Raw genomic sequence first — 14,888 nt, 5'->3', positions numbered from 1 at the left:
TAATAGACTGAAGGAAGCTCTAAGAGTTGACCCAGACAAGAAAAAAACTATCACTGTTAAAAAGTTATTCAGACTAGATGAGCAGCATTCAAATTATTTCTGAAGCAACGGCATTGCATTCCAATGAAGAATCAATTTCACCTCTTTGAAAATAACTTTGAAAACTCAATCACAGTCATTGATCAGCTGAAAAAGGCTGATGAGGCTTTTACCAATTTAGGCTGGTAATCCACATTCCTCCTTTCTGGATATTGGTTGCAGCACTTCCTGATCTTTTGATGACTATTTTGGTCATTCCTAGAATGGCCCAAAACAGAGTTGACAACAACTGGCATAGAATGATGATTTTGGCAATGTTATCAAGACTGCTGGCTTGGCCTTATCTGCCTTGATTCAAAGGGCTATAAAAAAAGTAACAGATTAGGAACATGGCACCATCCTTCCATTTACCCCAAAATCATTTTTAGGATCTTCACATGTACTGTATATTTTCTTTAAGTGTATGGTTTTTCAATTTGCTTTCAATACTAAGCCTTCAATATAGAGGTTTTTAAAGTCTCTGTTCTTGTAATCAGTTAAACAGCTTTCTTTTTTAGGATGGATGGATAGATGCATTGCATCAATATTATATCATGTATTCTTATATTTTATCAACATTTTCTTTAAATTCTAAGAATGAGATAGGGCGGTACCTAAATTTGATAAATTAGTTTTTAAAAAGACTACTTTTATTGTGCTGATTTTTCTTTTTCTTTCTGTCTTTGTTTTTTTTTTACTGGAGTTTAAATATCTTATGGATTTTTATTCTGTGGATTTTTTTTTAATGATGCTTAGAAAACTGATTGATAAATTTGCGCATCCAAACAATCAATAAATGAGCAAATTAACAAAACCTCCTAGTTTTTATCAAATAGTAGTAAATTAGTATCTGAGAACCAGATATTGTTCATAACCCAACAATATGAGTAAAAGTGTGATGCATTGGTTTAGAGCAATGATCCCCAACCTTTGTGCCTTAGCGGCCCAGGAAGGGAGGGGAGAACTGGCCCAGTATGCATGTGCCCCTGCTGCTCCACTTCAACATGATCAGAAGGCTGGTACCAACACACATGTGCATGCAGCTCAACTTACACAAGTTGAGCTGTGCACGCATGTGCATGAGTTCTGGCCTACCGCTTGCGCAAATCAAGCTCATTCGTATCTGTGCATATGGACTTCCGACTTGCGAGACCCAGTTCCAAATAGGCTTTGGCCCGGTGGTGGGCCGCAGTCTGGGGTTTGGGGACCTCTGGTTTAGAGTATAAAATTAAAGTCGTTAACCCAGGAAACTCACTGACTAATTTATTCTAAGGTTTGTTGTGAGATTGAAAATGTGACAATCCTGCATCTTTTTCTCCCATAAGCTCTTTTGCAGAACAAACTTGTTAAATTAGCTGAAGTGTTCTTATAACCCAAATCTCTTAAGAAAAAGGAAAATCCCTTATCTCTTTGGACAGAAAGTCACAGCAACAACAGGGCTTTGGGAAGAACATTTTATTGCTAAGCATATTCTTGAACAAAAAGGCAATTATGAAAAGAAAAGAACTGGGGGAAAAGAAAAGGATGGAGACAAGAAAGGAAACAAAAGAGAGATAACGGCACAATAACGTTAACAAAAATCTTCACAGGTCTGTTCAGAAAATAATAGTGAAATGAGAGAAGCGTCCAGACAGAAATGCACATGTTCCCCAAAATCTGTCCCAAACAAACAGAAAGAAGAGAAAAAAAGTGGGTTTTCCTAAAGAAAAAGAAAAAAGCAGAAAATCATTTCACAAGACTCCAAGAACAGCAGCAATCTTTTACAGACATCAAGATATAATCAACTCCATATATGTTTGGCCAGTGAGGCTGTTGAAAATCATTCTTTCACATCTTTTAAAAACCAGTCTTTCTCTTTCTATCTTTCTTTCTCTGTTGTAGTGTAAAAAAAATTAAAAAATTAAACCAAAGAAAACAAAACAAACCTCACACACACCAAAAAGATTTGTTAGCCAGGTAAGCCTCTTCTCAAAGCATATGAGAAGGCTGCCTTCTTTTTATTGTTCCCATGTGCGTGTGTGCATTAGATAACACGTCTTCAAAGATTCATGCGACTTATAAACACCAGCAAGAGTAGATTTCTAAACCTAAACAGCTGATTAGATTTCATCTGTACACAGGAAAATTGTACATTTTTTTTTATTTGCCAGAGTCCTCTAAGTTATGTGTTTTCCCTGTTTCTATCAATCTTGCTGTCTTTCTTGTTTGCTTTTATTTATTATTGTTATTTTTTGCACATGATATTTGTGGCCAGAAAACACCAGTTGATTATTTTTTACTGTACAGCAAGTTGCTCTTTAAAAAAATGGAAGAGATTAAAAAAAGAAAGAAAAGAAACAATCCGACAATTAAGTACACTGAATATAATCAACAACTCAATGAAATCTCAGAGCATTTTATGTACATTAGGGTACCCATCTAGAAATTACACCAGCCAAAAAAAATTGTAGTAAAATATGTAAACAAAAAATTATTCTTATCTGAAAATTGTTTTTCTTTTTGACACAGGTAACTGTGACAAGATTAAAATGCACACTCTGTTCACATTTTTAAAGTTTAGATTTTTGCTGTTTTGTAAAAACATTTTTTCTTTACAACAGTCTCATTCTATATTAAGAGTTTAACAGCATTTCTGTTCCAGTCATCCCATCAAACATACCATGATAAATATATCTGTGTCTGTATATATATATATATATTTATATTTATTTATTTATATATATATTATACTATTAATAAGCTCCTTTATTTTTTCTGTGTGTCATAAGGACTTTTTAAATTTATCTTCTTTCATATAAAAGTCAAGGGATAGGGAGCATAGGGCAAATGGAAGGACAGCGAATCAGAAATGTCAATCTACAAAATTAAATTGTTACATATGAAACATACCATCATGGTTTTGTTTTTTTAAAAGCACAATCCCTATTTTGAATTCCTCTGTGACATTTTTTGGCTTGTGTGACATGTTGTTTTGTCACAAGACAAACTCCATAATCTTTCTAAACACTTTATTCAGTTGATCACTACTCTTTGCATTCATACAGTGTCCTCAGCCAAAGAACCAGACAATGGCTCCCTTATTTTTGCTTGGACTACTCAATTGAAAATAACTACTTTTGGTTTGATTTTGATTTTGTTGTTTTTGCCCCATAGTTGAGCAAATGGTAGTCAGACATGGTTAGGGGCTTCTAGTCAAAGAAGAAACTGTTATCCTCTTATGACTTTACTTAGAAATAACTAGAGCCAGTATCTGGGGTTGTCCAATTTTCAATGACCATCATTTTCTGCATGATCACCATCACTGCCTCTTCCTCATCTTTCTTTTTTATGTTAACAACTTACTGCAGACAACAGATTCAAGAGACAACACAACCTGATATGTAGAGCAAACACTGTGGATAGAACTTGAGTTCATATATGGCAACAGTCTTTATTTAGTATATTTTCCCCAAGATTTCTTCTTGACTTATGTCCTGGCTCATTCTCCCAAAACCTCTCACAGAAAATGAAAAAAACTCAGACAAAAAATATAATGAAAACCCCAAACCATTTTTTATTAGTAGTATTACTATTTCTTTCCCCCTCACATCTTGAAAAATGATACTCAGGCTGGACATGGCCAGATCAGTTGTTCTGTTTTGTTTCTAACATTTCCACTTTTTTTCTTTTTCTATTTTTTTTGTTATTTTTTAAAATAATAAACTGAAAAAAAATAGAGTACAGTCAAAGATTGTGAACATCATTAAAGACTCACTTGGAGATACGAAACAAGTAAGCCGTGAAGTTTTCTGCCCTTGCAGAACAGTTCAGCTGAGGAGGAACTCGGAAGGCTTTTAAGTCTGCCAACATGGATATGCTGGGGAGGCCTTCTTCTGAACACTATATGTGCTTTATAATACAGGAGGGCAGAGTTTGGGGACTCCAAGCAGTGATTTGAAAACTTAACAGTCAACGACTGAAATGTTTATGCTCAACATTGGTCTCAAACCGCAGACGGTTTCTCCCAATCTCGTTGGCTGCAACAGTTTTGGTTCAGTTATAGCTCATTCAATATTTATATATTTATATATAAATATTATTTTTTTGTTTTGTTTTTACACATAATATTCTTTGTCTTTGTTTTTCTGTTTCTTGTGGCCGCTCTTTGAACTCTGCTGCTTCTCCTTCATGAGCGTGCCATTGCTCTGGGCTGAGTTGCTGATGTAGTTACGCGTCTCATCCACCTGATAGGACCCTTCGTCCCTGTTCCTGTACTTGTACATGGCATACAGGAGGATCAGGATGCAGAGGGCAGCAGCAGCTACAATGCCGACGACCATTCCCGTTGTGCTGCTCGACTCACGGACCACCTCTGAGGCCCCCGGAACCCGTCTGATTCCTGGCTCCGTGGGGTTTGCTGTGGGCACATTACGGAACATGGGGGAAGTTATTAGCGGGCTCTTCAGTTTTGTGCTGTCTAGCTCATAGGCAGTGGGCAACGGAAGCAAGACTATATCAGGCTGGGGTTTGAGGTCACGGTTATTCATGTTGCCAGCTGGCAATTTGGGCACCATCCCAGTCGAGGACGAAGCTGTGGAGCGGATCAGCTCAGGGGACAAAGCTGTGATAGTAGTCCTACCAGTTTCGGAGACTTTGTTAGGTCTAAAGTCCTTGGCTTCCCACTTGGGTGCGTGTGCTTTGTAGCCACCTTCGAAGATTGAAGTGGAAAGACTTTTATCTGTTACCAAGGAGAAGGTGGTGTAAAAATCTTCATCATCAGTAGGGGGTAGGTTAGAGTCAAAAGTTTCCCCTGAGCCATACCCAGATATCACCAAGCCATCATCATCACAACCATCGCTGCCTTGGTCCGACAAGCAAGGTAACCCCGCCTCAGAGGTCATGGACAGGGAATCTTTGGTGGTCTCAATAATGGTGAGGAGGGGACGGAAGGTAGTGGGGAGTGTAATGAAAGGTGCACGAGTAGTAATAGGAGGGATATCTAAAGGGTCTTCTACAAGAAGTGGGATAACTAATTCACCTCCTGGACAGAAGAAAAGAAAAAAGGAAAAAGTTAGTTCATCTTGAATGTAATGCAAGATGTGATATTCACCTCAACTGCCCCAAAACTAACTTCCAAGCTATTTTAAAGTTAACTATATCACCTGTATCTGGGCAGCTGCATGAAAATAGCAGTTTTTAAGCTCTTATCTCTCTCAACCGGGCTCTACATTTTTGTAAATCTATTCCCCTCCACCAATATTTGGATGCAGTTTCCCTCCTCTTTCAACTTTTCAAAAACAGAATGTATTTAATTTGGTTGTTGAAGATTGACTTGCCGAATTCTAACATCATACATTTCTTCTGTTCAATATAATATTCGAAGACTTTTCAGTAAATGCATGTTTCATTATAATAGCTAGTTAGTTATAAATATGTTCACTCTTTTGTTTTAATTCATAATGAAAGATTTTATAAGTGAAATCTCCCTCCACTTATGCTGACTTCTTGGAGACTTCATGAACATATCTGTGCAATTTATTAGTAGCATTACAGAAGAAGCTTGATATTGGCCTTTTGTGGGACATCTGTTGATTTTCTTGTCTATCCAACAGCCTTTGGAGTCCCAAAAGATACCAATCCGAATATGAACTGAGCCTTGTTAACTTCCAAGCTGTTTAAAGGTTAACTATATCATACCTCAGACCATTAAAAGACTATTTCACTTTTAAAAATTTAGAATTGATCAAGGGAAGAAGCAAACAAAAAGATACCAATCAGGTGCACTTTAAGATCAGTGTATAATCCAAATGACTGCAATTAGCCAGATAAAATGTCCATTCACATCTCCCAAGAACCTGGAAGGTTACATCCATTTCAGAATGCCCTATTTAGCCAAATGGAAATTCTTCTACCATCACAGCTACTACTTTCAAAATCAGGACTGCCTACAATTTGTTGGATATTTGTTGGATATTCTTGTTGAAGAAAATAATACTATTAAATTGTTAAAAGAAGAGTAAAGGGGCAGGACTGATCCTTAACAGTGACAGAAAAATAATCTGCAATACCTATATACTTCAAATGAATGTAAATCTCCAGAATGAACTGCATCCTAAAAAAAATAAAAGAATTCAATTGTCTGATCACACTTTTATGAAATAGCTTGAGAAATTCTAGAAAATGGATTTAAGTCAGATAGACCAAAAAAAAAAAAAAAAAAAAGGAAAAAGGAGTTTTCAGGGAATGATAAAAATGCCCTGGCAGATTTTTGTGTGGGTGATAAGGGGATTGATCTGAAAAAATCTTATGTGGTGATTACCAGATGTGTTATATCTTCTGAAAAACCGTTGACCAAGCAAGGGAATCTTGATTTGAAATACTTGTAACCAATATAAATTGGTATACCCCAACCTAGCATCATCAATAAAATTCAACTAAAACAAATGTATGTTAAGCTATTCTCTATTAACTTGCTCCACTGATTCAAAGGCACTAAGTTCTCAGTAACCTTAATTGGTTGGGTGTGCAGTAAAGATATAATTTACATAACATTATTCTTGGAGAGAGAAGGAGATATACCCAGTATGTCACTCAGTAAATAACTGAGCCCTCCTAGTTCAAAATATTTAAATCCAACTAGAAAGAGTCTATAAAACAAATGGTATTGTTTCTGAAGAGAATGTATATTTTCTGGCTGAAAATGCAGTAATCATATGCAAAGAAGCATATTTTGGAACTGCTGGAAAAGCTTACTTCTTAACAATGGAGGTTCTTGTTTAAATCTTCCTATACTGAGCAATTATTTTATTTAATCACTGCTATTGTTTCAACCTATTATTATCTCTTTTTGATTTTTATTGCTGCCCATTGTTAAGAATTGACAAACTTTCTGAGTTTGCCAAAAAGTCATTTTCTTTCATTTGAGCTTCACTACTGGTGAATTCATTAATCTATCCATGTAGTTTTAGCATGTTCTATATAGCACTACAAAGGGACTTGCTATTGTTTGCTGGAATATTTTTCAACTTTTCAGTCTAGTCTACAGCCTTGGGAGTTTCCCACCCTATGTACTAATCAATTGCATGTTGGTTACTGTTTTTATTATATGTGTCTTTGTTATTGTCTGCATTTCCCCTTCCCTGATTTTATGTGAGCCGCCCTGAGTCCCCTCAGGGAAAAGGGCGGCCTACAAATGTCAATAAAATCACTAAAAAAAAAATCACTAAAAAAAATTCTAGGTCTCCCTAGCTTCCAGAGCCAGAAAAAGTCAACTTAGTACCCTCACTTGTTGAGATCCTTAGATTTATATACAGGCATTGTTGGTGAAGGTTAGCATGGAATCAAGCAAAGTTTTGACTCCTGAAAGTTCCTGAGCATTATTCAAGGTCTATTGAGAATGCAGTTTAGCCAGCATTATATAATGGCATTTATCTCTCCTTAATTATGCCATCTGTGATTTAGGATTGAAGTTTTAAGATTGTGAGTTCTTAATTGCTTGTCTAAAGCATCTGAAGTGCCTTTGTTATGAAACTTTCTGATTTTTATAAAGGATTTAGTGCACAGCCTGAAATGTCACCTACCCAAGACTGGTGGGAAAGAAAACTTCTTTTTTAGACTGAGAATGGAGTTTGGAAATCTTAGCCGTTTTGCAATAAGGTGCAGGGATGTATCTCTTTCTAATCACAAGATTACTATAAGATTCTGATCTAAAATCAAAATTTTCATTTTAACAGTTCATTTTATTCCAGTTTTGCTATATTATTAATAGCTGTTTTTTTCTTTATCTTATCATTAATGCTTGTAATCAGAGAACTAGCTTGATAGGCAAAAGAGAGGCCAGTTTCATAATAATTCAGGTTGGCATAGTGGGGGAGAATATTGGAGTTGTACTAATGTATAGAAATAATTTCTACAAAGAATTTTATAAAATTTGGTAACGTCATAGCAGAAAAACCAGGGGCAAATTCAAGAGATTTCCATGATGGCTGGGGGGACTATAATGGACTATAATAACCTTGGGAAACAGGAAGAATAGTCACAGCTTATAAAACGGTCTGATATATAAAATCTGACTCCAAAGGAGGGAAGGGGTAAAGAAAGTGTCTCAAAAGAGACTTCCTAGTCTCTAGAAAGTAAAGGGAGGGGAGCAGGAAAAATTCTTTCAGACTTGCAAGATTCTGTTACTGTACCCTGTACTCATGTTTTTGGCTTCCTGCCTGGACTTCCTCAGAGGACTGAGAGGAATTCAGGACAAGGAAACCAAGAGCAAAGTGATGCTAGGAGATATTAAATTGAATATTTTTTCTTTTAATTTATTATTTATTTTTTAATCCTGCCTTTACTACTTTGTAGTAACTCAAGTTCATGAACTTATCTAATACTCTTTCCTCCTCCAATTTTCTCCAGAAGAACACTGTGTTGCGGGTTAGGCTGAGAGAGAGAGTGACTGGCCTAAAGTCATCCAGCTAACTTACATGTCTAAGCTCTCCATATATTATGCTTTGGTTAAGGATCCAAAAGAATTCTCTATGTCTATAGAAGCTTATCCAATTTCCCTTTTTAATACAGGTCTTTGTATAGCATGGGTGTCAAACTCATGGTGTCACGTTGCTGTCACATGACATTTTGTGACTCCCCCCCCTTTGAGCAGCTAGGGTGGGTGTGGCCTATGTGTGATGCATCCAGGCTGTGGGCCACCAGTTTGACACCCTTGTTAAAGGTATATAAAAAGGGAGATGTGATTTCCAAGTACTTGGTTAAGAAGTGGAAAGCTCATGAATGCCAAATGCCTCTGTTTATCTGCTGGCCTCAGAAGTATTGTCAATACATTTTTATGTACTTCATGTGATAATATATTAAGAAAAATAGTTTTTCTCATCTATACTGACCAATCTAATATGTTCAGTTCCTATTATTCAGCTCATTATTCTGGCTATTGCTTATTTATTCAGAATATGAATTCTCAAACTCAAAGGAATAGCCAGAAAAATCTAAAGGCAGCCCACATGAATCTTGAGTAGCTGAATCAAGCTACTAATTAAAAATTGCTGGATTTTAAAAAAACAATGTCAGACAATGGAATAGTTGAAAAAAAGTGGCTATTGTAACACTCTTGTTCATTTGAACTAACAAGAGAAAATGCAGTCAGGCCAGAGTCCTACATAAAATGGAATTCTTATAGAAGAGAATGTGAGTTTCCTTCTCAGCTGAAGTATATACATCCATCCTTGATTTGGTGAAAAGACTAGTCCAGAGGTATCCAATCTTGGCAACTTTAAAATTTGTAGACTTCAATACCCAGAATTCCCCAGCCAGCATGGGTCCCATGTCTATAACTCTTGAGATTGCCATGGTTCGACATTCTTGTGCTAGATTGACTTGCAGATGGCTATTCTCATTGTAATCTGTATCCATGTCCATCACCTGACTTACCTTCAAGGTAATCAATAGCTAAGCCTAACAAATTTTTACATACCTTGATGCTACTCTTAGGCAGTATGATAACAAGCATACCTTAACTTCTTTAACATATTTATTCCAGTGTTAAGAGTGACTTAAGCTTATCTCACTCATGATTGCTAAGAGATAACGCATATTGGACAAAATAGAGAAAGCACACTGCCAGGGCCCTGTGATATAAATGGGGACAAGCCCTCTATCTGTATCTGTACCAAATTTAGTTTGTTTAAAATTCTAGGTGTTGCTCTACCTAGACATTGCTACCTGGACATTGGTTACCCTAATAAACGTAGATCTGGCTGCCTCCTTTTCCCTATATAGTTTTTGCTTCCAGGAGAGGGCAACACACACTTTTATTGTGTGACAATAAAGTCAGGGGAGGGGGGAATTTGAAAGAGAATGCAGCACTTATAATGACTTCTGCTGCATTCAGGATGCCAAATCACCTTCTGTTTGTCCAGATAAAAATAAAACAGATACAATGAAGAAGCCATTCTGAGAGAATTGAGGTGTGTCTGTTGACAAATGGTATCTTTAGAAATGCAAACATCCAAGAGCTCCTGTGAAAATTGCTTCCCTTTTTCCTCTTGAAATCAACACTCCATATTTCTTAAAGTTAGCATTTTAAAATCTGGGTCATTTGCTTGTTAGAGTTGGGTTTCCTTTAAATTAGCAATATCACTAGGGAAATAAAAGGTCTATTTTTGCTTTGAAGGCTACCCTCTATTTTGTTTTATGGGTATATTTATAGATATATAATTCATTCCTCTGGAGCTGATCTCCAGTAAGGGCCTTTTTGACACTGGAAAAGATGGAGTGTTGAAAATTTAATGAGAACCTTTCTGAACTGAATAGAGTTTGTGGGCAGATCAGGAATGCATAGAGCACCAAGTGACCAGCAATAGATAGAGAGGAGAAAACAATGGAGGGATAATTAGAGAATCCTCTTATTTTTCACTTTCCTGAGAAAGACAGTCCTATGACTGGTCAGGAGGAAGAGACAGTGACAACTGTAACAATAAGGTCTCCTATAAAGTATGATGATAAATATACACAGGGACACATACCATTCCTTCTGTCCTTCCAAATGCAATAGAAAAACTTTAAATGGGAGCTGGAGTGAATTGCAAAAGTTTATTTCTTTTCACTATAATTCAAATAAACTTTTAGCAGAAAAAGATTCTGCTTTGGGGGAAAAAAATGCTCGGATCATTATTTTCTCTTTTAAAAGAGAAAAGCATGGAAGTTTGTATTTTCATTATTTTCTTTCTATCTATCTCTTTTCAGGAAAAAGGAAAAAAAATAGGGCATTTTTTAAAGTCTTCCAAAAGTTTGCTTTCTTGTTAGCTCTTTATGCCCTAAGAGCATAAAATATTCAAAGCCACAATGCCACCTTTTGCTTCTGGAAACCTGATGCTGATAAGAACCAGCATTAACAGTTAAGTTTTTTTTAATATTCCCTTATCTCTTTCCAAGCTTAATTAGTTAAAGTTGACAACTCATCCCACAAGGAATGGGCTTTTCTCTTCCATTGTGGAAAGCCTCACCTGACAGCATGACAGTTAAAGAAATTCACTGATGATCTCTCATGAATAAAGTTACCACCAGAAAGTTACCTCTCCAGAGTCACAAAAATTGCAAAAGTGTTGAATCTCGTGTACAAAGAGGGTGCTCTAATAAGCAGCAAAAAGAATGAAATTGGAAGCCAAGGATGTTGGTAGTTCAGTCGGCTTCATATCTCCTTGTCTGGACTTTTAAACAAAAAGATATTTCTGGACTATTGCTGAGGAATTTTGTTAGTGGTGAAATGTAAAAATGTTTGCCACCAGTTCTCTGCGTGTGGCTTGGGGGGATCATGTGATGATGGGCGTGGTCAACTTTTTTTAATTTTTAAAGCATTTTTTACTACCTATTCGCCCACACTGGTAGTAAAAAAATGCTTTGAGAAGAAAAAAGAAAGCATCCGATGATCACAGCTGATGCGCACGATTGTCAGAAGCTTGTTAAAGCATTTTTTCCTGCCTACTTGCTTGAACCGTCAAGAAAAAATGCTTTAAAAAGCACAGGAAAAAGCTTCCGATGATCGCGCAGATCAGATGTGAGCCATGCGATCGTCAGAACTGGTGCGAACTGGTAGCATTTTACCCCTGGATTTTGTATGTTCAGAGTTTATGGATGTGCCAATTTGTTTTATTTCCAGGGAGGTTTTAATTTTTCTGCTACGTGGTCTCATATGTCCTTCCTTTCAAGAACTGTTATATAAAGTAGATGAACATCTAAATGCAGAATGAAATTGTAAATGTTCTCCTTTTATTCTTAGTGCATATTCCGACAGATGGTAGCTCAGATGTAATCAGATGTTTGATTTGTCAGAAACTGCCTGGGAATATAATTTAGCATGAGCAACTGTGATTAACTACTTGGGTACTCTTTACATTTCTTTACTCAAAGAGGTGTTTGTTTGTTTGTTTGTTTAAATTATTGGCCGCCTAGCTTACTACAGAGTAATTCTGAGCGGCTTACAATTATAAAAGGTAAAAATTATATACACTAAAACATCAATATTAATATAAGGCCAAATACTATGGTCTAATTAAAAATGGGAGCAGAATGGGAGGGGAGGTGGGATCTGTTCTTAATCTATGCACCAAAATTCGAGACACTTAGGTCTTTAACAGCAAGAGTTACCTTTATAGTAACTCAATAGTCAGCTGATCCTAATACAGCCCAAGAAATAGAATATGAGGTGAAGGATGATGAGAAAGACATTGCAATGGGTGTGGGTCCTGAAAATGACCTGTTTCTAGTCCTTAGATGCAGTCCCATGGCTACTATCCCCATGGCTACTAATCCCGGGGCATTGTCCATAGAGCATTCAAGACAGCAAGTTGTAAATGCCACTTAGTTGATTCTGCCTGCTTTTGGTGGTCAGCTTGATCCTTGGTATCCTACAACCACAACTGGGCAGACTTGTGCAATAGAGAGAGTACAAGCCTAGAGGCTAAACTGAAAAGGTAGCCTTTGATCTGTTCCTTTTTACCAAATACACTTTTTCTAAGATGTCTCATTTTGTTTCTGTCTTCTTTCCTTCCATTCTTTTTAAAAGGGCCTTTTGTGCAGTAGTTGCAGCTTAGCGAGCCAGGTGAATTCCATTTTCCAAGTAATTATTATTTATTCTTAGAACTACAAATCCTTATTGTATTTGTCTGCATGCTATTCTTCAGATCATTTTAAAAACTCTTCTGTTTTCACAAAAATAACTTTTTTTCACCTTTTCAGACATCTAGGCAGAAATGTAGAATGTTTATAGCATAGGAAACTGGATCAAAAGTGCACCTGAGAGTATCTTCTTGACCAAAAAAAGGAATGTGATAGTTATACTTTTCAGAACAGCACAGATTTTTGGGAACCAAGGTAAGTAATTCCTTTGTTCTTTTTTGAATATCTATTCCAACATACAAAAGAAATAAGAGATAATAGAAAAATAGAATAATACTAGGGTGGGAAAATATAACTGATTGTGTTACCGTCCTACAAAACATAAGCATATAATTGTCAACAATACACATTGAATGCAGATCATAAAAGCCAATGTTAAAACAAACATTTTGCATCAATTAAGTATAACTATGGAGCCGGAGCCAATTATATACTGAAAAATAATGGAAAAATAAAATACAGACAAAAGTGGAAAAAAATTCTGAATGAAAAGTGACAAGAACAAGTAAGCCACTCTATTAAAAAAAAGGGAGGGGGAAACCAAGAAAATTGAATATGAAAATTGTTCAAGAAAAAGTAAAAAATGTGATTGGTAAAAAACAAAACTGAAAATACATATGAAATAGTCAGAAAAAAGCATCATACCACATTGATTTCATATTGTCAACTTACATCAACAAATTGCCCGCATGTTTTTTGGCATGAAAGAAAAATTTATAAAAGAAAGTTGTGTAAGAATGTTCTTGGATAAGCAGAATTGCCACATTCGAGAAACTTTTTTTTATTTTGCTATTGTTTTTTTTTCTTTTTTAAAAAACGTTTTTGTTCAAAATTATTATTTTCATTATTTTAAAGTATAATAATTATACACAACAAAGGATGATAAGGGAAGCAACAACACATACATCCACACCACGTAACATGAAAAGAAAAAAAAAAATCCTGCACTATAAGAAATTGGAACATTTTTTCCAATTGTTTTTCTTATTTATTTGGTTTTTTTTCTGTATTCTTGAAAATTGTCAGAATTTTCCCTTTAAAAAAAAAGAACTAACAGTTCTTCTGTTATGATTTAATTTAAAAAAAACTATATTACGTTTTTGCTACCAAATTAGTGTTTACCTCAGTAGATTGGAGGCATATTTTTCCCAATTACTGCTCCCATGCATCCAACATCAATAGAACTTACTCAAAAGCAGTGCTCAGTGGATCACATCCTCAGTGGGAATTGAGATTGACTCATTTACCCTTTCTTTCTTTCTTTCTTTCTTTCTTTCTTTCTTTCTTTCTTTCTTTCTATTCATTTTTTAAAAGAAAAAACTTTTATTTTCCCCTAAAATTTGGAGTGTGGGTGTTTTAAGGAATGGATGACTGCACATAAAATTTGAAACAATGCTAAAGAGAAGGAGGTGGGGAAGTGAGGGGGGGGGGAGTCATGGGAAGAAAAGATGCCTCAGGAGAATGAAGTAGGGATATACAATCTATGAGTGTACTACACAGATGAAGATGATGGGGGTGAATGTGTAAGTCAGTTGCCATGTCCATGTAAGTGCGGAACGAAGTGATCTAGCAGCATTAGAGCTTCTGGCTGTAAGGAAGGGATGGGCAATATACAAAAACAAATGAGCATATTCATGCCCATCAACAAAAAGAAAGAACAGAACTCTAACATTGACAATCTCACAAACCCTAAGCTGCAACTTCTTCAACATGCAAAATTTACTAAGAAATATAATCATAATCAATAACTATAACAGTTTCAGTAAAGTTTTCAAATTAGAAGAACAATTCAAACACTTCCCTATTTAGAAAGCAGTAAAATATACAAATTAAATATAATCATCAGATTGAAAAAAGAAAATATAATTTATGCATAGGAAGGGGAGCCACTTCAACTGCAGCTCTGCTCACTTTGTCTCCAGAATGTTTTCCCAGTGTTTCTTCAATAGTAAATATCAAAGTTTTCATTCAGTTTGAGGGATGGGAGTTCCCAGTATATTCAGACAAGCTAATTCAATAGTAATCCAATTGTCTTTTTTATTTTAAATCCTTACAGCAGTCTCATATTTAATTGAAGCTAAAATTATACTTTAAAAATTATTATTTTTTCCTTTAAAGAGTTCTGCAGTTGAGGTACTCCCTTATTTAAAGAG

At 35.7% G+C, this 14,888-nt stretch overlaps 1 protein-coding gene across 13 annotated transcripts in view; it reads right to left on the bottom strand.

Annotated features, from left to right (window-relative positions):
- Window positions 1–1,709: 1,709 nt before the first annotated feature.
- Window positions 1,710–14,888, bottom strand: part of NRXN3 (neurexin 3) — a 1,234,604-nt gene continuing 1,221,425 nt past the window's right edge. For 5 of the 13 annotated variants that reach the window (XM_087724996.1, XM_087724952.1, XM_087724957.1 and 2 more), the window contains one exon: window positions 1,710–4,474. In XM_087724996.1, coding sequence (XP_087581122.1) covers window positions 4,173–4,474 — 302 coding nt within the window. In that variant the 3' untranslated portion in view covers window positions 1,710–4,172. Of the gene's footprint in view, window positions 5,099–13,983; window positions 14,324–14,888 lie in introns of those variants that run through there. The other 8 variants (XM_087724986.1, XM_087724939.1, XM_087724948.1 and 5 more) reach the window with 3 other exon arrangements.

This window comes from Thamnophis sirtalis, unplaced genomic scaffold, assembly GCF_051295495.1.
Source record: "Thamnophis sirtalis isolate CommonGarterSnake01/CBP01778 unplaced genomic scaffold, rThaSir2_p1.2 scaffold_1, whole genome shotgun sequence".
In the NCBI taxonomy this organism is placed as follows: domain Eukaryota; kingdom Metazoa; phylum Chordata; class Lepidosauria; order Squamata; family Natricidae; genus Thamnophis; species Thamnophis sirtalis.
This window is presented reverse-complemented; position numbering and strand designations above follow the sequence as displayed.